The 26,605-nt window shown below is 45.5% G+C and overlaps 1 protein-coding gene across 3 annotated transcripts in view; it reads left to right on the top strand.

Annotated features, from left to right (window-relative positions):
* Nucleotides 1-26,605, top strand: part of LOC140424335 (echinoderm microtubule-associated protein-like 6) — a 755,202-nt gene that overhangs the window by 284,030 nt on the left and 444,567 nt on the right. For all 3 annotated transcript variants that reach the window (XM_072507857.1, XM_072507856.1, XM_072507859.1), the window contains 2 exons: nucleotides 8,805-9,017; nucleotides 21,080-21,244. In XM_072507857.1, coding sequence (XP_072363958.1) covers nucleotides 8,805-9,017; nucleotides 21,080-21,244 — 378 coding nt within the window. The remainder of the gene's footprint in view (nucleotides 1-8,804; nucleotides 9,018-21,079; nucleotides 21,245-26,605) is intronic.

Genomic DNA, 26,605 nt, shown 5'->3' with positions numbered 1-26,605 from the left:
ACCAAGGTTCAGTGTACTTAGACCCTTGCCAGCCTTTTGTCCTTGATAAAGTTCATCACTTCGTCCGGCGATTCAAAGTAAAGTTCCTGGCCCTCAAATGTGACCCATAGACGGGCTGGATATAACATCCCGAACTTCACCCCCTTCTTGAAGAGGGCCGATTTTGCCCTATTAAATCTGGCACTCCTTTTGGCCAGTTCCGCGCCCAGGTCCTGGTAGATGCGCAACTCACAGTTCTCCCACTTGCAACTCCGTATCTGCTTGGCCCACCGCAAAATCTGTTCCTTGTCCAGGAACCGGTGCATCTGCACCACCATCGCCCTCGCCGGTTTGTTCGCTCATGGCTTCCTTGCAAGTGCTCTATGCGCTCTATCCACCTCCAAGGGTCGAGTAAACGTCCCCTCTCCCATCAACCTTTTCAGCATACTTGCCACATATGCCCTCGCGTCCAATCCCTCATTGCCCTCCAGGAGGCCCACGATCCTCAGGTTCTGTCTCCTGGACCTGTTCTCCAAATCCTCCACCTTCTCCTGCAGCCTTTTTTGGTGGTCCTTCATCAGCCCCACCTCGGCCTCCAACGCGATTAAGATAGTCCTCGTGCTATTCCCAAATGACCTCCCACTGGTACCTCAAGTGCAACCTTGTCCTCTACCTTCTGGAATGCCCGTCCGTGGGCATCTAGCCCCTGTTCCACCCGGTCAATCGATGCCTTGATTGGGTCTAGCATGTCCTTCTTTAGCTTGGCGAAGCTCTCCTCAAAGAACTTCACTAGCTGTACCGTCGGCCACTGTGCCACCGCACCAGGATCCTGCGCCTCCGCCATGCTTTCCTGTGCTGTCGGTTCTGCACACGCCTTCCTTGCTCGACTATGTCTCCTTGTAAGACCACTTCTAGTCCACTGTTCCATATAATGGTGAGGAATTTCTCCCCGTCTCACACTCCACCGATTATTCCAATAAAATTCCGAAAAAATCGGGAGAAAACGTAAAAAAGTTCCGTCATAAGCAGGAGCTCCCAAATGTGCGACCTCCTACTCCATGGCCGCCACCGGAAGTCGCAGTGCATCTTGTTGATGGTACATACTGCTGCCACTGTATTTCAATGGTGGAGAGGGAGAATGTTTTAGGTAGTAGATATAGTGTCAGTCAAGGGGGCTACTTTGTTTTGAATGGTGTCTAGCTTCTTGAGTAGTTTGGACCTTCACTAATTCAGGCAAGTGAAGAGTATTCCACCACATTCCTGACGTGTACCTTGTAGATGGTGGGTAAGATTTGGGGAGACAGAAGTTGAGTTACTTGCGCAGAATTCCTAGCCCCTCATTTGCTGTTGCAAGAAATCATAAAGAATAGATGCAGAGGTAGAACATTTGGCCCATTGATCATGGCTGATCTGATTGTGTCCTTAACTCCACTTTCACACGTGGCCCATAACCCTTGACAATCAAAAATCGAAGTCATTTCTTCAGTCAATTCCAAACTACACTGTAGAAAAGAAATTCCTCCTCATTGCCGTCTTAAATGGGCTGCTTCTAGAATTTGGGGGAAAAAATTAAATATAGAGATCCTTTATATTTAATTTTTTCCCCCCAAATTCTCAAAACAACCTCTGTGTATCTACACTGTATCGGCCCTCACAATCTTCTGTTTCAGTGAGATCACCTTTCATTCTTCTTAACTTCACTGTGTGTAGGCCTAACCTGCTCAATGTTTCCTCTTAACATTCATCCCAGGAATCAGCCTGGTGAACTTTCTTTGAACTGCTTTTAATATATGACTATCCTTAAGTAAGAGGACCAAAACTGTCCATGGTACTCTTGGACCCATAACTTTTGCTCCTGAGACAAGATCACAAACAGGGGACACTTCCTTAGAACTTGATCCGGGAAGGTCATATTTTCATTCAGGTAAAAGGGGATCTGGGGGGGGGTGGACTGAATTAGAAGTTGGGCAGACAATCCTCCCTGAATGAGTGTGGAGGCTGCCGGATGTTAAGGTGGGCTGCGCGCAAGGCCTGACTCTGTGCACCGGCACTTTATTGAATTTATTTTTTTAAAGTTAACAAAAATAAAGTCCGAACCCCTTGCCCTCCCTTACCCCAACAATCCCCATACCCCATCCTTGCTAACCCCTACCACCTCATACCCCCATATCAATTCATGCCCACTACGCACACCCTTTGGTCCCTCATATTGTCTATGCCCTTCAATCCACTCCCAAGGACCCCATAAATCTTCTTTGGCAATCCATACTTCCCACTCATCCCCATGGCCCTTTATAGAAACCATGACAACTTAGTGCCAACCCATGTCTCCTACGCACCAACTTTATCCTTATTCCATCCACCTAGTATCAACTATAAATAAACCTCCGGAGCGATACTGATATAAAATAAAGTTACGGATGGAATTTTTTGGATTGTAGGTTTTCGCCTCCTGCCACCCTCAGAGTCGGCGGGCAGTACAACCTGCCAACTCCAACTGCTCCGCAGCTAATTTATGCTCCAATGAGGGTTGTTTGGCTCGAGGCGGGAATTCTGCCTTCACTCAGGACGAAGCCCCATCTTAGCAAGCCACCAGCCAATCTGATTGGCTGACAGCTCTCCAGTACCTGCAGTGAAAGCGATTACACGGACAGAAAGAACGACACCAACCTGCGTGAGCCTAAGTGCCAGAGCTACAGGACAGGTTAAGTGTGAGGGGTCCCAGGGTGAGGAGGGTAGTGAAGGTCTGGGGATCTCAAGAGGAGGGCGATCAATGTATTGGGGGAGAGCGGCGAGGGGTGTGTCACAATATCCACTTGTATATAATGAGATACAGGCAGGCAGTGACTGACACACAGAATAACCAATAAACACACAGGACACAGAACAACCAATCACTAACCAGGACACTGCAGGGGTCACCACCACTATAAAACACACGAGGCATCAAGACTCGGCCTCTTCTCACTGGATACAGCTACAGAGATAGTCAGGGTGCACAGTGCAGTGCGCACCGCTCCATGTGACAGAGAGCCAATTTGGTCAAGCCAGACACAGGTTATCAGTTTAGATTAATAGATTAATTCAGCGGCATGGAAAAGATCCAGCCCCCTCCGCAACTCTGGATCTCCGGTAACCTCGGCGCCAACTGTAAGGTCTTCAAACAGAAGTTCCTCCTGTATATCCGACCTCGAGGCAGCATCAGATGCCAGGAAGATCGCGCTGTTCCTGTCGACTGCGGGGGATCACGCCATCCACATCTTTAACTTGTTAGACGTTTTAGTTGCTGTGAAATGAAGAGTCTAAAGTTCGTGTTCCTTTTCACCAAACACCATTTATTTCACTTCCACAGCCTCTGCACAAAACTCTTAACAACACACCACCTGACAGAGGCCACCTGAAGCCCCTTTACATATCAGTGTCAATTAATGGATACTTAACAGAAATGAGACAACTAATTGCAATGTCTCTTAACCCATTACTTAACTCGCTCACGTTTGCCGATGGCGAAGATAAGACTAAGTTCAAGACAGTTCTGCTGAAATTTGACAGCCACTGCATAGTCGAGGTGAATGAGAGTTTTGAACGGTATATCTTCCAACAGAGGCTTCAGGGTAAGGATGAACCTTTTCAGTCCTTTTTGACCCATCTTCGCGCAGTCATGTAATTATAACTCAACTGTTGATTCCATGATCCGGGATCAGATCGTTTTCGGGGTCCATTCCGACTCCCTGTGGGAGCAGTTCCTCAAAATCAAAAGGATGACCCTCTCCGTTGCCATCGAAACGTGCGTTGTCCATGAACCTGCCAGCAATTGATACTCCCACATCAAGGCGGCAGAAAATGCAAAACTGGCCCCTCACGTGGCAGAAAGGGTGCAGGCCGTCGCCAGAATGCAAGACCCGAGCATCGCGGAGAGTGGCCGTTTTGCGCGCTTTTCCCTGGTTCCTACGCATGCGCACCACGACTGGAAGGACGATGAGGCCGAAAATCCAACTGCGCATGTGCGAACGTCGGCCGACCGCACTGCGCATGCGCGAAGGCGCACGTAATGAGCTGACGTCAGCGTCATGACGTGTCAAAATTGTGGCTCCGCCCATTTAATGCGGCAATGTCCAGTCAAAGGAAGGCGATGTCTATAATGTGGAAAGCCTGGGCATTATGCGGCCTTATGCAGGTCCGCTCCACTGATCAACAGCCAGCGATCCCAGCTGCAACGCAGACGTGTCTGCTGCGTACAACAAGGCATGCAGGATTCCGATCCGAAAGCCTAACGGACCCCGATGCTGACTGCCTCGAGTCTCCGTATCAGGTCACCACACGCGAGCTGGTCTCCTTCGCTCCTGCAAACCGCCTTTCAGTCCTAAGTGTGGATCCTGACGACGAATGGTGTGCTGTCATCACGGTCAACCAGTGTCGCATCCAATTCAAATTGGACACTGGCGCGTCTGCAAATCTCATATCCCAGTCAGACCTCAACAGCATCCGAGACCAACCTAGAATTCTTCCAGCAGCCTGCCAGCTCCATGACTACAATGCCAATGCCATAGCTGCTAGTGGCTCTTGTCAGCTAAGTGTCTCTTACAAGGCAATCAAGGCAACGTTAAGATTCGAGATCGTCCAGCCTGACGAGGCATCCCTGCTCGGTGCTCACGCATGCAAACACCTAAATCTCACGTGGCACCCCAAGAGGCACCTGCAACTGCCTCACCCAATGCGAATCTACAGGCTGAGATAGATGACATCCTCACGCAATATCACAATGTGTTTGATATCGCTACAAGATACTACTCAAACCGAATGCCACCCCAGTCATCCATGCACCACGCCGGGTCCCAGCTCCTCTCAAGGATCATCTAAAAACGCAGCTGCGAGAGCTCCAAGACCACGGCATCATTTCAAAGGTCATGGAACCAACAGACTGGGTCAGCTCCATGGTCTGCGTCAAGAAACCCTCTGGTGAACTACGAATTTGCATCAATCCCAATGACCTGAACCGTAACATAATGCGAGAGCACTACCCGATCCCGAAACGGGAAGAATTAACCAGGTACTGGCAATCAATGCCATGAAGACCCCAGAGGATAAAAAGGCGGTCCTACGTTTACCTGGGATGGTAAATTTTCTAGGAAAATTCATTCGTAACATGGCATCCCACACCACAGCCCTCCGGCATCTCGTAAAAAAGTCCACCGTGTTCCAGTGACTTCACGCGCATCAAGCGGAGTGGCTTGAGCTGAAGGTGAAGCTCACCACAGCCCCGGTACTGGTGTTCTTTGACCTGACCAAGGATACCAAAATATCCACAGACGCAAGCCAGGATGGCATTAGTGCGGTGCTCCTCCAGAAAGATGACTCTTCGTCCTGGACTCCAGTGGAATATGCATCCAGGGCCATGACTCCGACCGAACAACAGTATGCCCAGATTGAAAAATAGTGCTTGGGTCTCCTGACAGGAATAGTCAGGTTTCATGACTACGTATACGGTCTGCCAAAGTTCACGGTGGAAACGGACCACAGGCCCTTAGTCCACATAATCCAGAAGGATTTAAATGATATGACACCTCGGCTTCAGCGAATTCTTCTTTGTCTCTGCCGCTATGACTTCAAACTCGTCTACACACTGGGTAAGGAGCTGGTAATCGCGGATGCCATATCATGATCCATCACCACGACATGTGAACAGGTCAACTTCATTCACCACATTGAGGCACAGGTACAGTTGTGTGCCAGCAACCTCCCAGCCACTGATGAACGAGTTGTCCAAATACGCAAAGAAATGGCCAAAGATCCTCTACTGCAGCGCATGATGCAGCACCTTGCACATGGCTGGCAAAAGGTGCAATGGCCCCAGTTCTTCAACGTTAAGGACGAGTTAACGGTTGTTGAGGGGATCCTTCTTAAACTGGATAGAATCGTCATTCCCCAAAGCATGCAAACCATGGTGCTCAAACAGATCCATGAGGGTCACCTTGGGGTCGAGAAATGTCGCGCAAAGCTCGGCAGGCAGTTTACTGGCCTGGCATCAGCCAGGACATTGCCAACATAGTCCTCAACTGCACCAGAAATTCCAACCATCCCAGCCCAAGGAAACACTGCAACAGCATGAGATCGTGACCCCTCCGTGGTCTAAGATGGGGATAGACCTCTTTCACGCGAATGGGCGTGATTACGTGCTTTTAATTGACTACTTCTCCAGCTACCTGGAAGTGGTGAAACTGTCGGACCTCACGTCAAAGTCAGTTATCAAGGCCTGCAAGGAGACGTTTGCCAGGCACAGTATACCACTCACAGTAATAAGTGACAACGGCCCATGTTTCGACAGCCAAGAATGGTCCAATTTTGCACAATCCTACCACTTCAGGCATGTAACATCCAGTCCCCATTACCCGCAATCAAATGGGAAGGCTGAGAAAGGGGTCCACATTGTCAAGCGACTGCTTTGCAAGGCTGCAGTCTCAGCATCTGATTTCCACCTTGTGCTGTTGGCATACAGGGCAACCCCTCTGTCGACTGGTTTGTCTCCGGCTCAGCTACTCATGAACCGCAACCTGCAGACGACTGTTCCAGCCATCCACGATGCTACAGAAAGTGCAGCGATCCAGTGACCAGCAGAAGATCACGTATGATGCTCATGCCACTGATTTGCTTGCGCCGGCTCCAGAAGATGTTTTTCGCATCCAGTTGCCTGATGGAGGCTGGTCAGCCCCAGCTGTTGTCGTCAGACAGGCTGCTCCCAGGTCTTTCGTTGTTCAAATGGCTGATGGCTCCATTCTACGGCGCAACAGAAGGGCACTGTGCAAAGTTGCCTGCCCACTACCTGACCACACCTTTCCGCATGTCATCATGCCTCCTCCGGACATCTCGCACCAAGAGGCCACCGATCTGGCAGCAAGCCTGCCTGTCCAGGTGCCGGTGTCCCCCCCTCCACCTCTGAGGAGGTTGACAAGAATCTGTCGCCAACCACAAAGACTGAATCTATAGACTTGAATCCTGTAAATTTTGTTCAGTTTGCTCTGTATCTGCACGCTGGACACCTTCCCATGTACATATGTTCATTCATTCACCATTTGTACATAGTCATACATGTATATACAGCCACATTCAAGAAAACAAAAAATTATTTCAAAAAGGGGAGATGTCATAATATCCACTCATGTATATAATGAGATACAGACAGGCGGAATAACCAATAAACACACAGGACACAAAACAACCAATCACCAGACAGGACACTGCAGGGGACACCACCACTAAAACACACGAGGCATTAAGACTCTGCCTCTTCTCACTGGATACAGCAGCAGAGATAGTCAGGGGGCAGTGCAGTGAGCACCGTCTCCATGTGACAGAGAGCCAGTCTGGTCAAGCCAGACAGAGGTTATCAGTTTAGATTAATAGCGTCAACCCACAGCACATTATGTACAGCAATCAGCAGGTTCAATAAAACAGTGTTTAACCATCTCCTATGTCGGAAGCCTGTTTCTCGTCTTACTGCCCCCAGTTGCAGTCAGTGTTAAACCAACTCATATAACACATCAGGGTGGATGTGGGAGAGTGGTGGCTTTCACCCAACTGAAAACCAGCCAGAAGGGGAGCTTAAAATTCAGGCCTATGTGTCTATTCATGATGTCACAATTTGAAACAGACGCTTATTGATTTTAAAAAAAATCTTTCAACTAATCAGACAATATCAAACATTTCTATTCTATAACCATTTGGAACTGTCAAACAAACTGCTCACTTAATAGGCACCCCAGTGTGAAATGTTAGGTTGAAAAATCAATCATCCAGCACAAATCCTATAATGATAACCGACAGGCTATGTCAACAGACAGAGTGACAAAAAAAGCACCTTTTTTAAAAAACTGCACACTTTATAATTTAAAGCCCAGCAGGATAGTTCCAAAGAGCGTTGATTATGGCATTAAAAACCTACAGCTGTCAAACCTTTACAACTGTTTTTAATGCAGGCCAAGTGAGCAAATACACGTTGCAGTTAGAATTTAGAATTCCTACAGTGCAGAATGTGGCCATTTGGCATGAGTCTGCACCAACCTTCTGAAAGAACACCCTACCCTGGCCCACACCCCTGTCTCATCCCCGTAATCTAACCTGCACATCCCTGGACACTAAGAGCCAATTTAGCATGGTCAATCCACCTAACCTGCACATCTTTGGACGAACCCGGAGGAAACCCACGCAGCACAGGGAGAAAGTGAAAACTCCAGATAGACAGTGACTCAAGACTGGAATTGAACCCGGGTCCCTGGTGCTGTGAGGCTGCAGTGCTAACCACTGTGCTGCCCGTTATTTCAATGTTGTGTCTAACGATGAGATCTGTAGCAGTGCACTTGACTGAAACCTCTGGATTTACCCGTTTAGCTGTGCATTTGCAGATGCCAGATGTTGCTGTCCAATTTACCGCATAATAATGGTGAGAGCTGATAGCCTCAATGTTACAACAAAATCTGGCCTAACACAGTCTCACCTGGAAGAAATGCCTCATCTGTATTTTATTCTTTTAAATTACATGCAGAAAAATTGGGAATAGTTCGTAGGGAAATTTGTACTGTTATATTTTGACCTGCCATTCATCAGCGTTTGAGCAAAAAGTAAGAGTTGTGGGTTTTGTGGTGTAAGTTGCATTATGCATGTATTAATACTGGGTGCTTTGAATGAAGTTACATGACTAGTTTTTTCCTAAAACAAACTTCAAACTGTGGCAACATTATTAATCCATATAAAATAATGCCCTATGATTTTAAAATGTAAATAAAGTGTTAAATATTTTTCTATATTAATATACCAAATATATTTTTAAGCTGGAAAGCATTTAACCAGTAAAGATGAAATAAAAGGGATTCATTGGGCCACCTGGACTTGTGTACTTGGACCTGAAGTAAATGGAATTTGGCCTAAGTATACAGACATCACGGACATCAACTTTGTGGACGCGAACTTTGGTAGTGCTACCCTCGTGTCTGGAGATGATTTTGGATTGGTCAAACTCTTTAGGTTTCCTTGTTTGAAGAAAGGTAAGGAATTTGTTTCTTGACTCTCACAACTAGTGATTGCACAGTTTATAGATGATGAATGTTATCCTAATTTGTCAGATATCTGTGTGTTCCAAAGTTTCACAAGGGTGCATTTTTTTGTTTGTGTAGTATCGCTTCTAGTGGCACTATGCAGACGACACTTATTCCCCTGGGGCAGGCAGTGTGGAAGCCATGCAGGTCATGATCTTTGGCGCTGTTTGTCCTTGGAAAATCAGTTGGAATTGTTAGCAACACCACTATGCAAAGTAATTTCCCCCCCATATTCTTTAACTTTTTGTCTTTGCTTTTTTCAGTTTCTTATGTTCTTTCAATCCACATCTTCTTTCCTCATAATAACCAGGATAATATCTAGGTGCTGAATATCTTGCAGCAGTGTAATTCTGTTGAAAAGATCAGGAACTAGGCTGGGATGCAGATAAGCTGGATGCGGATAAGCTTGATCCCAACCTGCTGTTGAGCTTTCCTGGATGACTTACTCAAGAGGATCCATCAAACATGTTTTTTAGTATAAAAGAGACTCCATTTGTTGCAAACTCCGAAGTGCTGGTCTTAGAATCTGGCAAATGGTAATTGCAAATCCCAAAGGGAAATTTGGCAAACATACCACAACTCTTTTCTTTGGGCCGATTTTGACCACAAGAAGATCTAAAAGGATTCAAAAGACATTAATTGCAGTAATACTATTGAAGATTTTAAATATTAAAGGAAAACATTATTAACAAAAACAAAGAAAACTTATACAAACAAGATTATATTTACACATTCATTATTAGCATTACAAAACGTTCCCCCAAAAGGACAGACTGACAAGTTAACACCCTTTAGACACAATCCTATTAGACACAAGGCTATGGGGAGAAAGCAGGATTAGGCTTTTGAGTTGGATGATCAGCCATGATCGTGATAAATGGCTCGAAGGGCCAAAAGGCGGCCTCCTGATCTGATCTTCTATGGATGTATCTAAGTGATGTTTAACTATAAAAATCAAGTAATGTTACTCACAAGCCAAAGCTTCTGTCACTTTAGTGGGGCAAACCACATATGGCCTCCCAACCGTGTGTTTCTTGGTGGTGGTGGTGGTGGTGGGGGGGGGGGGGGGGGGGTGTTGCGGGGTTGGTGGGGGCGGGTGCCGTGGTGGTGCGGTTGCCGTGGTGGTGCGGTTTGCGCAGATCACTGGTGGCGGGATTCTCTGTTCCCACTGCTGTCAATGCAATTTCCCATTTAAGCCATCCCATTCTGCCGGGAAACCAATGAGTTCGGGTGCGCTACCTGTGGACCTGAGAATCCTCCTGCTGGCGAACGGCTGGAAAATTCCGGCCAATATCTCACTCCTTGCTTCCACTCTGCTACAGAACTTAAAACCTCAGACACCAGACTGCTGTTTGCGGCCTTTAGACCTTTCTGTCTGAAACTGGTCAGCTGATTTAAAAACTGCCTTCTGGAAATCACACTTCTGTGGCTTTGCTGGAAAGCCACCTCACTTTACCTGTTCGCAGTTCATTTTCACAACACAGTGCAGCACATCAGGTGATTTCAAATGGCTTCTCCCCCGCAAGCTTTCAGCATCTTCCCTTAACTATTCCTTTTGATCTTTCATCTTGATTTTATTTCCCTTAGCCCCTCTTTGAAACTTCACTTACCCAGAATATAAAAATCATTCATGCTCTCCCTATTGCCCCCACTTTCAAGTCAAATAAAATTTGATAACCTTGCCTTATTTATTTATGCCCTTTTACTTCTCTTTGAAATTTAACAACTGAAAATAACAACCCTTCTTTACCTCCTAATGGAACTTAGTACCCACTGCTTATTTATTTATAGAAAAGTCAACTTGGCCATATTTACTTCAAGTTGCATGCCTTTCACACCTTGATTTCTTTGATTTATTAAAACTTGTTGCCATTCAATTCCAAGCTTAATTAAATTATGTTCACACACACACACACGCACCATCCTGTTTCACGGAATAACACAAAAAGCTCCAAATACATTAAAATGGTAAACCTCTCATCACACTTAATCCTCAGAATTAACATATAGTTAGTAGAGGTATGTCTGGTCAGACCAGGTATGCCTATCTGCTAAGGAACAGAGGTGAAACCCATCTAAGGGTCCAGACTGGGATCATGCTATGGATTCCTGAAGCTAAGGAGATGCAAAATAATAGCCTGTCACAGGGAAGGGGCCTGGAACACACCTCACCCTTGCCAATCCTATCCTCTTAAACTGGACTTTCTGGCTTCTTCAGAAGGTGGATGCCCAATGTGCCTGTCTATGACCGGTGAATTAGGAAAATTCTCCTGACCCGAGAATATCTATCAGGAACAGGTTTTGGTCATTACATCTCAGTATTTATTTAGAGATATGATTCATTATGGATTCCTGTAACCCTGGGCCAAAAAATTCAATGGCGTTGGGCCTGTTTTTAAGGCACAAAATGGACAGCTAAGCACCCAGTATGGCAGATGTGACATGGTGCTCATTACAAGCTGGAAGTGCAATGCTCATCATTTTGAAAGTTGGGCTGCTCCATATGTGTCTAGAATGAATGCCAGAACTTTTTAAAAATTGTGAATAAAATGTTCAAATTAACTTGTTTTCTGACTGTCAAAACTTAATTCTGACTGCTGAGAGGAAGATTTTGCTGCTTGCCTTTCAAACTGTCATATGGAAGTTATGGGTAGGGCTACCTCTGCGACTGAAGAAAGAAGACAAGTGCATATGGCAAAGAGACAAGAGAGAGTCTTGAGCAATTCATAGGAGAAGGACGGGGATGGCTATGCACATGCGATCATAACATTGGCAGATCTTCTCCAGGGAGCAGTTCTGCTGCATGAAGGTCCTGGAGGAAGAACGTTTCAGGTGCCTCCACTTTGCAAAGTGGATTGTCACCAAGTTGTGCCATCTGCTGAAGCCACAACTTGAGCCTCATACCAGGGCAAAGATGGCACTGCCTATGGATAGAGGCAAAACAAAAGTAAAGGAGAGACAAACACAAATGGAACAAGAAAGAGTGACATAAGAATGAATGAAGAGCAAAAAAAGCGACAAGTTTTTCTCAGACACTCTGTAAAATTTAGTCACTAATTTTTCAGCCAATCTACCTACATCATGAAAGCTTGTCTTGAGAGTTCTTTGTCTACCTGGAAAATCCAGCCTTTATAAGGCTTCTGGGCAACTCCCACCAGTTGTGAACTGCGTTCTGACTGGTGGGTGTTGAAATATTTTCAAAGGTCAGATTTTATTCGAAGTAATGGATCCTGGTTGAGATTGAATATCTTCCTTGAGAGGAAAATGCTTCATTTTGAAGTTCAAAGTTGTTGATAACGTTTTCTTTAGCTTAGCTAGTGTTATGAAGTCCCCAGGTGGGAGATGTTAGAACTATTTGCCTTACAAGGTGAGACTTCAGTGAGTACTGTTAAAGTGCTTGCAAAGGTCAACTTACACACAGATTGGGAGAGGCAGACAAGCACCTGTTAGAAAGGTAGTGAATTTCTGGAATGTTTCCAGGATAGTTCCCTGCACCAATATGTTCTCAGGAGGGCAGGCAACATTAGATTTAGTTATGAGCAATGAGCCCAATTTAATTAGTAGCCTAACTATGTGAACAGTTATCAAATAGTGATCACAAGATGATTGACTTCTGTGTAGCATTTGAAGTGAAAAACACATTTCAGATATTAGAATTTTATATTTGGGTGATGCGGATTTGAACGGGATGAAGCTGAGATTGTCACGGTAAACTGGGAAGATCTGTTAATGGGTCAAACAACTGAAGATCAGTGGAAAGTATTTAAAGAAACATTGCCCCTGAGGGCAAACAAAAAAGCCATGGACAACTAAAGTTGTTAGGGACAGCATAAGATGAAACAAAAGGGCGTACAAAATGTAAGACATAGCATTAGATCTGGACAAATGGAATAGGTACAAGGACCAGCAAAGGGTCACAAAGCAGCTTATAAGAGCTACTAAAAGGGATAATGAAAAGAAAATTGAAAGGGATATCAAAAAGAAGAAATATTATAGTAATATAAAGGGAAAGCGGATGGTGAAGAGCAATGTAGGCCGACTAAAAGCTGAAAATGGAGATATTGACCAAGATAATGGGGAAATAGCAGACATGTAGAACAATTACTTTGCCTAATATTTACAGTAGAAAAGGAGAATAACTTATCTGAGGTGCTGAAAAAAATAATAGTCGATAGAAGACAGGGACTTAATACAATTATTGTAAGTACAGCATCGCTAACTAGGAAATTAATGGAACTAAAGAGTGTCAAATCCCCAAGACCTGACAGTTTCCATCCGAGGGTGTTAAAGGAAGGAGGGCAGTACATTGTAGATGCCCTAACTATAATCTTCCAGAGTTATCGAGATTCAGGAGTAATATCTCTGGATTGGAAAATTGCACATGTCACCTCTCTTTTTAAGAAGAGTGAAAGGGGGAAACCAGGGCATTACAGACCAGTTAGCCTAACATCTGTGATGGGGAAATTGCTGGAGTCTATAATCAGGAATGGGGTAACTGAACACCTTAAAAATTTTTGGTCGATTAGGGAGGGAGAGCCAGCATTGATTCATGAAGGGAAAGTCATGCCTGACTAATCTCATTGAATTTTTTGAAGAGGTGACTAGTGGACAGGGGAATGTCTATGAATGTCATTCATATGGGCTTCCAGAAGGCATTTGATAAAGTTCCACACAAAAGACTGTTAAGTAAGGTGGAAGTCCATGGAGTTGGCGGCAAATTATTGACATGGTTAGGAAATTGGTTGAATGGCAGGTGACAGAGTGGGGGTAATGTGTAATTACTCTAATTGGCAGGAAGTGACTAGTGGTGTACCACAGGGATGTGTGTTAGGGTCTCAATTATTTACACTATTCATTAATTACTTGGATGATAGCATAAAAAGTCATATATTCAAATTTACGGATAATACAAAGTTAGGTGGCATTGTGTACAGCCAAGATGATGGATTAAAATTGCAAGGAGATTTTGACAGGCTAGGTGAATGGGCAAAATTGTGGCAGATGGAATTTAATACAAGCAATTGTGAGGTTATCCATTTTGGACCAAAAATGGATAGAGCGGAATAATTTCTAAATAGAAAGAGGCTAGGTACAGTGCATGTTCAAAGAGACTTGGGGGTTCAGGTGAATTGGCCCTTGTAATACCAAGTGCAGAAAATAATGAACAAGTGCAGACAATAATCAAAAAGGCTAGTGGAATGCTTGCCTTTATATCTAGAGGATTGGGAGACATCGGGGTTCTGCTGCAGCTATACAAAACCCTGGCTGGACCCAACTTGGAGTACTATGAGCAGTTCTGGGCACCTTACCTTAGTTTTGGAGGGAGTGCAATTTAGATTTACAAAAATTATACTTGGATTACAGGGATTGAGTTACGAGGAGAGATTACTCAAAAACGACGTGTTTTCGGTAGAATTTAGATCGTTAAGGATGATCTGATCGATGTATTCAAGATATTAACAGGGAAAGACAAGGTAGATAAAGATAAACTATTTCCACTGGTTGGCGATTCTAAAACAAGCGGCATACTCTGAAAGATAGGGCCAGACCGTGCAGGAGAGATGTTCGAACTCACTTCTTCACTCAAAGGGTGATAGAAGTTTGGAACTCTCTCCCACAAACAGCAGTTCAAGCTAGATCAATTGTTAATTTTAAATCTGAGATGGATCGATTTTTGTTAAGTAAAGATATTAAGGGCTATGGACCAAAGGCAGGTATATGGAGTTAGGCTACAAATCAGATCTCATTAAATGGCAGAACAGGCTCGAGGGGCTGAATGGTCTACTCCTGTTCCTTTGTTCCTAAAGGTACTAACAGCCTGCCTGTGGCCATGCTAGTGACCATGCTACAGAAATATTCAATAAGGCAGACACCTTTGGGCATGAGTAAGAGATAGGGGAGGGTTGTGGGGGTGGGTCGGAGATCTCTAGGTTAGCTCACTTATACCATCAGAGTGGGATCCCTAAAATTTAGGCACATTAGTACATGTGTGCCTAGCTTTTTAATAAGGATTGAACCCAGAAATAATATGAATTAAGGAAGGCTTAAAAATTGAAAAATAACAATTTATTTTTGACCGTTTTAGGGAACAAAATATTGGGGGCGATTCTCCAATATTGGGCCCAAGAGTTCGCGCCGTCGCATTTCACGATGGCGGGAACCGGGCCCGGTAAGGTACGATTCTGGCCCCCACAGGGAGCCAGTTCGGCACTGGAGCGGTTCATGCCGCCGCGGTTCACGCCGCTCCAGCCTCTGCCGTGCCAACCCGCACATGCGCAGTTGGGTCAGCTCAATCCTGCGCATGCGCAGTTGGGCCGCGTCATCTGCACATGCGCGGGGGACTTCTTTAGCGCGCCGGCCCCGACTCAAGATGGAGTCGGTGTTCAGGGGCTGGCCGTGCCAGAAAGTAGGGTGGGGGGGGGGGGGGGGGGAGGGTGAGCTCGAGTGCAACGCGGCCAGAGAATTGTGCCCCATGTGCACAGCATTGACCTTGACTGGAAGATTTAGGTCTTGAGCCATGTTACTGGGTATATTTAAACTTTTGATGGCTGGTTTGTACTGCCCGGCACCCTCTGCGAATGTCTCTGACCCTGACGTGCAGGGTGGAGATTTGAGCAAGATATTTGCATGCGTACGCAGGAAATTTTAGTTAATGCCTGGGCTAACTCCGTGGTTAGCCAAGATAACTCAAGTGAGCACTAAAACCAACCTGGCCCCCTCCGTGAACCCTCACAACCACACGATAAGCCGCCTGACGTGAATACCCTCCTGACCAAACAAATACACCCCCCCCCCCCCCAAAACATCCGACTAGACCTAACTACCATCCTATCATCAAACAACGCCCCTATCCAACATGATAACCCCCTCTCCACTAGACTCCCAACTACCCTTCCCAACCAGCTGACTATCTTCCAACTAGATTTGAATAGCACCCACCTAAAGTACCCTTGTCCAAACCTGACAACCTCTAAGCATCCAACTAGATCCCCAACCACCTGACTATCCACCCTGATCACTGGACTACACCCCAAACCAATTGCCCACCTGACATTTACTAATCTATTTGCTTACCTTTATACCTGTTTGCCCACCAACCCATGCCCCTACCCATGCTCCCACTCATCCACTACCCACCAACACAACTTCCGTCTCAACCACATACTGACCTCACCCATCTCTCCCACCCACATCCTACCTAACTGTTCATTCACTCACTATTCAGACTCACCTACTCAACCATTACCTCAACCCCTTACTAAAAGACAGGCTGTTTTAAAACCATAACTGCCTATGGCATCTACTGCAATCTTCCCCTATATTCTGCATGGACTCATCGATGCTTCAACCAGGATCAGAAGATATGACTGCAAGATTGTAAAAATGTCCGGTTGCAGAAATATTTTTGGGCAAAGTCGATGTCTTCAGCATCATTCCTAACTGGAATACGGCTTCGGGTTCAAATCTTATGGTCTCCAAAGCATTGTTGACCGGGCATATGAAAATCAGGATCCTATGGAAGTCCTGATTCATAGATATGTGCAGATATTTCCGGGGCTGTTTAAACGTCTGATGGGCAAATGCTTCTGACCCTGAGACCAGATACGTGGAATTTAGCTGCATACTTACCTGGCAAATGTTTCATCCTTGATCTAATTCAGTGGTCAGACAACTGAACATCACAACCAAGCACCACCCCTCTCCCTGCCCAACAACTACCTGACTATCCCACCGACCAAATCCGACTACCACCTCAACCAAACCTGACTAACTCCCAACCAACCAGTTGCCCTCCCAATTATCCAATTTCCCTCCTGACCAGACCCAAACATCCAACTAACTCCCCGACCAGACCAGACTGCACCTCCAACCTTCCAACTGGACCCCTGACTAGCCCTTAGCTAGATCCGGGTAACTCCCAACCAGCCGACTACACCCTGACTTGACTACCCACTCACTAACCCAGACACCCACCTTCCTACTTTACCCATCTACCCACCTATCCACTCAGCCACACTCCCAACTACCCACTCTCCCATCAACCTACTTACTGACTCACCCACTCACCCATCTGCTTGCCCACTCACCCATCCACCCACCTGTGTATCTACCTATCTATCCACCTATGCAAGCACCTACTCGCTACTCACCCACCTACCCATTCACCTACCTTTCCACTCATCCATCCACCTACCTACTCACCCATCCCTTACCCCTCACCATTCTAACCACACACTATTCATTCACTCACACATTCACCTATTCACTAACTCACCCATTTGGATCTTTAAAGAAAAACAAATATGAGAACGACTGTCATGAAAAGGACCCAACCTTTCTTCTCCGACTCTTGCAACTAACAATTTTCCCCTGAAGAGTCCCTGTTGACATTTCAATGCTTCAGCCGGGATTGGAAGATGCGGCTGAAAAATCGTAAATGGGTTGTGTTGCAGAAACCTTTATGGATAGCTTAATGTGCTCAGCATCGACCTTGACAGGAAGATTTAGGCCTTGATATCTGTGAATGTAAATCATTAAATGGATAGGTATTATGAACAAATAATCAAAAAGGCTCATGGAATGCTGGGCTTATCTCCAATTGATAGATTTTGGTTAACCTAAGGTATTAAGAGATATGGGACAAAGGTGACATATGGAATTAGGTCACAGACCAGCCATTAACTTAGCAAACTTTGGAACAGGTTCAAGGAACTAAATGCCTACCTGTGTTCCTATACTGTAAGTCCTCTCCATAAGTCATCCTGCTTTTAGTTATTTCGTTATAGTGTCGTTTACTCTTTTAAGGATTTTTTCCCCGATTTACTTCACCATTTTTGATATATGTCGTTTGCATTCTGGCCCTACTAACCCTGTGCTGAACAATGGGCCATCTGCTGCCATGTTCTGATGCCAGAGGAGGTGCCACTGCAGTCACCAGAGACCCTGGCTGTGGGGAGAGAGCAAGAGCAAGGTCTGAAATCTGGGAACAGGAGCCCAAGGAAGCTGCCAGTTGCTGATCTGATGGTGAACTTTGAGTATGGGAGGGAGTGGGGGGAGGGGGGTGGTAGCTTCTTCTGCAGTCCCTGGCTTCTTCCACAAATCCCCCAACCCACCCCGCCCAACTTCATTGCACTTACCATCATCCTCCCCAGTCCTTCGCAGATATTGCATATTGTTGAAATATACTATTCTCTTGCAGAACTCTTCCTTGAAAACGTCAGAAAATTTATCACCTGGAAAAGAATTGGTAGGAATACTATCTTGTTTAATCTCAGACTCTTAAGGTCATCCGATGCAAGACCAACTGGCTTCAACTACAGTCAACAAAAGCTACTCCAAAATTTTTATTGTAATTCTAGTCTAGTCTGTTCAAAGCTTCTCCCAGTGCAGGTTGCAAAGGAAGTCATGGTCACCAACTGATGCTGTCAACTTGTACACTTTCTTTATTATGTGATTAGTGGAGCCACAAGTTACAGGTCTAAGCCACTTCAATGCCTGTCTACCTCATTACCATTTGTTATAATAAACTTCAGGCAGTCTTTCTTTGTGGTTGTATCGTGGGGAAACCCCAGATCCATTCAAACAACACCAATTTGCGGGTCTAGGAAAGTAACAGTGCAGTTTTAATTCTCCTCCAAGCCTAATCACTTCTCACTCCGTCCCTTATCTCTGTATTTCCTTCTTCCACATTCATGCATCAGGGGCTTCTTTCAACTATACCAATGCTGTCTGCTTCAACCACTTCATGTGGCAGCAAGTTCCTCATTCTCACTGCTGTGTAAAGAAATTCCTCTAGAATTCTTTATCGATCTATTAGTGGCTATTTTATATTCATGTCCCCTTGTTCTTGACTGATCACAATCATTGAATCATGTAGCACAGAAGTAAACCAACCAGTCGTTTATGCCTTTGCCAATGCGTGGAAACTGTTTCTGCTCAATCACTCTGTTGAACCTGTTCACAATTTAAAAATTCTGAATTAGGCCTCTTCTTAGACAACCGTTCTTCTGAGGAAACCAACCTGCTCAATTATTCCTGATTGTTTCACCCCACCCTCTTAATTTTATTAATAACCTTGTAACCCATTTCTGCACTTTCTATCATGCCTCAGTGATTTTGTTTTGTAATATAGTTACTAGAACTGCTCACAGATCTCCAAATGTGGTCTAACCAAAGTTTGGGATAAATTTAAAATATACTCCCTACTTTGGTAATCATAAGCAAGGGGCTGGATTCCACGCTTGCCGACGGCGAAATCGCGTTTAGCGATTGGCTGGAGGATCGCAGGTCTCGACCAAATTGGGGCTGGGGGCACTGTGGGGGGTGGTCCAGGGCGCACGGGCCAGCCAAAGGGGGAGCACTATTTCATGGGCCGGGTCTGGATCGGCCTCCGCCATGTAACAAGGGGCAGCGATGGACCCGCCAATTCTCTGGGCCATATTGGCAGCTAGAGCCAGGTGCTTTATGCTGCCGGCATGCTAGCCCCCAGTAAAACAGGGAATCGGTGGCCGTTTTACGCCATTTGTTCTGGTGTAAAACGCCACCGTTCCCACGCCGGCGTGGGGGCATAGCCCCAGAACTGAGAATGCAGCCCAAGGATTTTGAAAATCTACCCCTGAAAATCATAGACTGTTACTTCACAGAAATGGGCAATTTATTCCATCTTGTCTGATCTGCTGTCTTTGATGTTTGATCCACTTAATTTAATTTCACTCTCCTGCTTGTATCCTGCACCCTCTAATATTCCTCTTGTGAGGAACTTTCTAATTGCCCTTTAAAACAATTTAGAGACATTGCTTCAACAATTTGTAGTTAAGAATTCCTTACTCCAACCGTCCTCTAGCTCAGCATTTTTTCCAAAGTCATTTTTAGTTCTTTTTGTGCTATTTTACAGGATCAAAAGGGGTTAATTGGGTGAGTAGATAGCTGCATTGATGGTCTTCTATGATCTTCTACTTAGAATACACTAGTTTGTTACTCAACTGAATGTTATTTTGACTCTTATCATTATTCAGATTCATTAGCTAAGATGCCATGGGGTAAGAACATTTATGAACACTACTGGGACAATGCAAAATACTTCATCTGAAACTTATCTTCAGAATATTGCTTTAGAAATAAAAATGCTTAGATTCAAGATAAGAGGCAGAAGGTATAGAGGGGACTTGAGAAATAACTTTTTTACGCAGATAGAGGGTGTCTGGAATGCACTGCCCGGGCTGGTGGTGGAGGCAGAGACCCTGAACTCTTTTAAAAAGCACCTAGACCTGCACCGTAAGTACTCTAAGCTACAGGGCAATGGACCGGGTGCAGGAAGGTGTCCTTGGGCTGGCATGGACAAGTTGAGACCAATGGCCTCCTTCTGTGCTGTAACTTTTCCATGGTTCTATACCAGAAATAAAAATGTGCAGACCAGAATGCATTTGTTTCTCGTCAGAGGTTTTGAGTCAAGACAACAGCACTCAGCAGCTTTCATTAGCAAAATCAAATATGTATAATAAATTCTCACTGCAGCTCAGAAGTGTGTATTGATTGATTTAATATCGTTTACTCTTTTATCCAATCTTTTCTATTTCTGTGAAGAGTTTTACTTCTATCACTGATGATCTAAAACATCTTTTCTTTCTGGGTTTTTAAGTTGAGTTTTCTAGTTCTGAAGGATTTTAACTTTACAAGAAGTTATTTTGGTTTAGTCAAAGAAATGTAATTAACCATATTCAGCTGTTTTATTTTTGATGCATGGTTATCTGTGTGGTGGTATGTATTAGGGGTAGTACGGTACCTGTGAAGCCGAGAGGCTATTGGCTGACAGGTCCCGGGTCCTGGTTGGATCTGCCGCCTTCTGGCTCCGCCCTGAAGGCGGGGTATAAGAGCTCGAGTTCTCCCAGCAGCCGCATTCTGTAACTGGGCTGCTGGGGAACAAGTCTTGCTTAATAAAGCCTCGATTGATTTAATCTCTTCTTGACTTGAGTGAGTAATTGTTGCGCTACAATCTGTTTTCTTATTTTCAGGAGCAAAGTTCCGTAAATATGTTGGACATTCTGCTCATGTGACTAATGTGCGCTGGTCATATGATTTTCAGTGGATAATTAGCACAGGTGGTGCTGATCACTCTGTATTTCAATGGAGATTTATTCCAGAAGCAATGTCAAATGGAGGATTTGATACATTACAGGGTAAGATGAACTATTTCATATATGTATATATATTATATTGCAGGATTAATTACATGTAATTATGCTATGTTTTTTGGAGCCCAACCATCTCAGCCCAATGCCATTACACCATGAGTGTGTCCTACAGCAGTGTCCAAAGTCCAACTATCTTCTGATGCTTTATCATTGACCTTTCTTCCATCATGAGATCACAAGTGAGGTTGCTTACTTAAGTACTCCGTCACTATTCCTCAACTAATAAAGCAGTTCATGCTAGCATGCAGAAAAACCCAGTCAGCACCCAGCCTTGAGCTAAGTGGCAAGTAATATTTGTGCCATCCACATTCTAGGCAATTAACATCTCTAATGAGGGAGAGGCCAATTACATCCCCTTGATATTCAATGGCACTACTACCACTGAATCTCCCAACATCATCATTCTGCATCCAACTGGACCAGCCACATAAATTCCATGTTTACCATCATAGGACAGAAATTGAGTCCAGGGGGCAAGAGAGGCTGACGCCTTGGCCTTTGCCTCCCTGGTAGCCCGGAGACGGATATTGCTAGCGTGGAGGGACTTGAAGCCCCCGAAATCAGAAACCTGGGTTAGCGACATAGCTGGGTTTCTCAGGCTAATTCTCAGTCTTGAGAAAATCAAGTTCGCCCTAAGAGGGTCAATGCTAGGGTTCGTCCGGAGGTGGCAGCTGTTTGTTGACTTCCCCAGGGGAAATTAACTGTCAGCAGAGGCAAAATACTGTTGTTGTTACTGTTATTATTATAAAATTACAAATGCCTTATTAAAATGTTTTTTTTTAAAAAGCAGTACAGAAATTGGGAATTCTGGATGCTATTTTCTATTTTCCACATACAGTGCTGGCTGAGAAAAGAAAACCAGTATGCAATTTGCAGGCTGCAGAGTTGGCTTTTTCCAGTGCACTGTGCAGAAAAATCTCGAGACGTGGCCCATGCTGTCACGCTGGCGGAATGGGCCCGAAAGAGGCCGGCAGCCAGGAATCCCTGAGATCAAGATGCCATTTTTAAAGGGTCAAAGTGTCCGAGGCCTACCCTGGCTTTATCCCCTGACATTTCCCCCAGGGGGTAGTGCCAGGATACTGCCCAGGCAGGTCTGCCTTCCCCTGGGAGCGATACTTACCTGTGCATCCCAGGTGGGTTCCCTTCACCTGGTTTTAAAAAGCAAGTTTAACGGGGACTTCCAGTGGAGGACCCGCACGAGGTGGCTCCCGCTGGAAAGCTGTTTTTATATTTTACCCTCCTTGCTGGCGCTACAAGCTGATTACTTTTCAAAAACCTCATAATTTATTGAAATAAAGCTTCTACTTTGTGGAGATGCCCAGGAGAGACAAAACTAAGAAAGACTCGGGGCAAAATCTGTCGACAGATTCTGAATCCTTGCAAGATTCTTCGTGAAGTAAGATCGCGGTGATGGATTCTCCTTTTCCTTTTCCAACCACTCAACTAATGGCCAAGGATCTCATTAGTATTTTGGCGAGCGAACTAGAGAAACACTGTCAAAGTTTGACAGTAGATTTTAAAAGATCGATTGAAGAGGCCTTGGCCCCCATTTGTTTGGCCTTGGAAAGCACTAATAAGACTGTTGAGGCTCATGGAGCCACAATTAAAGGCATCGAGGTGGCATTAACAAACACTCTGATTGGATCACCTCTCCAGAGGCCTATCTTACTTTGGTAATTGTATGTAATATGTCATTGAAGGCTGAATTGAGTGACCTGGAAAGTTGATCCAGGAGGCAGAACATTCACACTGGGATTGAAGGAGGAGATGGAGGACCTCACCCCTACTGAATATTTTTAGGCTATGTTTTGCAAGATGGAGGGTGAGGGTGTGTTCACATCTCCCAGAATTAGACCGGGCCCATCTCTCTCTGCGACCGAAGCCTCGAACTGGAGAATTGCATTGTGCGGTTATTGTCCAATTTCATAGCTTCAGGGAAAAGGAACAGGTCCTTCGCTGGGCTAGAGAGCATTGAGATATCAAATAGGAGGGTCACTGCATCAGGTTATTCCAAGATCGGAATGCGGATCTGGCAAAACAAAGTGCTGCCTTCAACACGGAGTGAAAACCATCTGTATAAGAATGGAGTCAGATTCGGAATGGTCTTCCCAGCTCGCCTTCGGGTGACTGTTGGGGAAAAGGACCGTTTTTTTGATATGCCAGAAAATGCAGACTCGTGTTTGAAAGCTCAAATTGGACACTGTTTAATCTGTTTAATCTACTTTATGCCCCAGAGGATGGGCACTTCATGTTTTATGTTTTTCATGTTCGGGATTTGGGTGTGCTTACACACCTTTGGTTAAATCTGAAGGTTTTCTGCTATTCGGTCTTTTCTTTTGATTTTTGCCATCAATTTATTGTTCTCTTTCTCTTTGCATCGGTTGCCGGGCATGGTAATTGAACACTAACGTGGTGTTGTAAACTAGATAAGGTTTTACTTTCCAGTTGGGAGTCTCCCTGCTAAAAAAGAGATTAGTAGTCTGGGGGCGCTGGCAACGGCGCCGCTGCCGCTCCCTCCAAGGAGGTATACCATGAGCCTGGTGGTGGTGGCGGCCCTCAAAATTTGGGGGCAGTGGAGGCGGCATAGGGGGGGAAGTTAGGGCCTCGGCGTGGACCCCATTACGGGGGAACCACCGGTTCGCCCCAGGAAGAACAGGTGGAGGGTTTTCGAAAGGGATATGAAAGTTGAGGGACCTGTTTGTGGACGGGAAGTTCGCGAGCTTGGGTGAGCTGGAGGAGAAGTACGGGCTCCCCCCGGGGAACACGTTCAGGTACTTACAGGTAAGGGTGTTTGCCTGACGGCAGGTGGTGGAATTCCCATGGCTACTGCCACACACGGTACAGGACAGGGTGCTCTCAGGGTTGTGGGTGGGAGTGGGGAAGATCTCGGAAACTAACCAGGTGATGCAGGAGGAGGAGGAGGCCTCGGTGGTAGAGTTGAAAGGTAAGTGGGAGGAGAAGTTGGGAGAGGCGATCGAAGAGGGGACGTGGGCACATGCCCTAGGGATGGTGAACTCTTCCTCTTCATGCGCGAGGCTCAGCCTCATACAGTTTAAGGTGCTGCACAGGGCACACATGACTGGGACAAGGATGAGCAGGTTCTTTGGGGGTGAGGACAGGTGTGTTAGGTGCTCAGGGAGCCCAGCAAATCACACCAATGTGTTCTGGGCATGCCCAGCGCTGGAGGAATTTTGGAAGGGTGTAGCGAGGACGGTGTCGAGGGTGGTAGGATCCAGTGTCAAACCGGGCTGGGGGCTCGCAATATTTGGGGTGGCAGAGGAGCCGGGAGTGCAGGAGGCGAAAGAGGCCGGAATTCTGGCCTTTGTGTCCCTGGTAGCCCGGCGAAGGATTCTCCTTCAGTGGAAAGATACGAGGCCCGCAAGCGTGGAATCCTGGATCAGCGATATGGCAGGGTTCATTAAATTGGAGAGGGTGAAATTCGCCTTGAGAGGGTTCTTTAGGCGGTGGCAACCGTTCTTGGACTTTCTGGCAGAACGCAAGACATTGGTCAATGGCAGCAGCAGCTCGGGGGGTGGAGGGGGGGGGGGTTTACTTTATTTTTGTTTATATTATTTACACTAGAAGGGCCTGAGCGGGTGTATACACCTGTTGTCTTAAGTCGGGGTGTTAATGTTAATTTATTATTTAGGTACGGGGGGGAGGGGTTTGGGGGTTGCTTTTTTAGATTGTGTTTTGTACTTAACCCTGTTGGGTTCTTTTTTCTTTCTCATTTTGTTATTGATATTTTATGAAAACCTTTAATAAAAAATTTTTTTTAAAAGAGATTAGTTAACTGAAGCGGTGGCAGAGGGTTTTCTGCAGTTCTTCACAATAGTCTGCAAGAATGAGCTTAGAGCATATCGTTAGTTGTGTTTTATTAACTGCAGGTTTTGGGATAGAGTATAGGATTTTACTGTTTCAAAATGGCATTGTTGAGGTGGGGAGGGGGGAGGGATGGGCTTTAGTGTTAGTTTGCCAACAGTGTGGGGGTTCTCCTTTGTCGAGTCATATGACTTGGCTCAGTGGCTCTCTTAGGTGGATTTCTTTATTTTACCTTTTCCAGTATCCCTTGTTTGGTGTTCCTCTTTGGGAATTGCTGAAACCCAGTACGAAATGTTCGGCGACCTCCAATTTGTTTGGTTGCCTGGAATGTCCGGGGTCTGAATGTCCCAGCAAAATGGGTGAAGGCATTCGCCCATCTTAAAAACCTAACTCCAAGCTTGTCTTCTTGCAGGAATGCCACTTGAGTGTCGAGGACCAGATCAGTGTTGGGCCGGACAGGTTTTTCACTCCAGTTTTAATGGCAGGGCCAGGGACAAGGCAATTTTAATTCTTGAGAGTTCAATTCTTCTACTCTCAGATTATAGCCGACCCAATGGTCGTTATATTATTGTTTGTGGCTCCCTGGTGAACACTCCTGTCATCATGGTTAACGTTTATGTCCCTAACTGGGAAGACACAAATTCTATCAATTTTCTTTTAAACTTTCTCCCCAACCTTCACACATTACGGCTGATTGTAGGAGGCGACCCAGACTGTGTTTTGGACCCTAAATTGGATTGTTCCAAAGCTAAATCTCTTGTCCCAGCTGGGTTGGCCAGAGCTTTGTCACCTTTTATGGCACAGATCTTTGGGGGGATGTCACTCTTGTAATCTCCAACCACGCCCCACATTTTGTCAATACGCTCACCCTGGAGACTAGACTACTCTGCTGTCAGACAATACTTTTTGTGAGCATTTGTCTACCGCTTCAGAAGATTATATTATACTAAACAAGTCAGACTCAATCCCTCATGCTTTGGGAGGCCCTTAAAACCGTCATTAGGGAGGAAATTATTTCTTCTAGGGCGTATATGTTGAAGATGGCGAAGTTGGAGCAACAGATGCTGGTGGACTCTATCCTAGAGGGGGGCCGCGAATACTCATTTGATCCTACGCCAGATCTACTCGCAAACCCGACAAAAATTACACACCCAGTTCAAGTTGGTGTCCACTAGCAAGGCTGTGCGTCAGTTCCAACGCTCCAGGGTTACGTTGTATGAGCTTGGGGAGAGGGCCTGTTGCCTTCTGGGTCATCAACTCAAACAAGAAGCAGCCTCACGTGAGACCCGCCTTTTCAATACCAGTTTCTGATATTTGGGGCCTGGGTGGCCCTCAGTCGCTGAAAGTGCGCAGGTACAGCGGGGAGTAAAGAAGGCTAAAACCAGCTGAAGCATCTCTGTATCCTCCTCACAGCTCACCCTCCCACCCAACTTTGTATCATCTGCAAATTTGGAGGTAATACATTTAGTTCACTCGTCCATAAGACATAGGGGCAGAATTAGGCCATTCGGCCCATCGAGTCTG

This window comes from Scyliorhinus torazame, chromosome 1, assembly GCF_047496885.1.
Source record: "Scyliorhinus torazame isolate Kashiwa2021f chromosome 1, sScyTor2.1, whole genome shotgun sequence".
NCBI classification, from domain to species: domain Eukaryota; kingdom Metazoa; phylum Chordata; class Chondrichthyes; order Carcharhiniformes; family Scyliorhinidae; genus Scyliorhinus; species Scyliorhinus torazame.
Note: the sequence above shows the minus strand (reverse complement) of the source record. Positions and strands in the feature narration are given on the sequence as shown.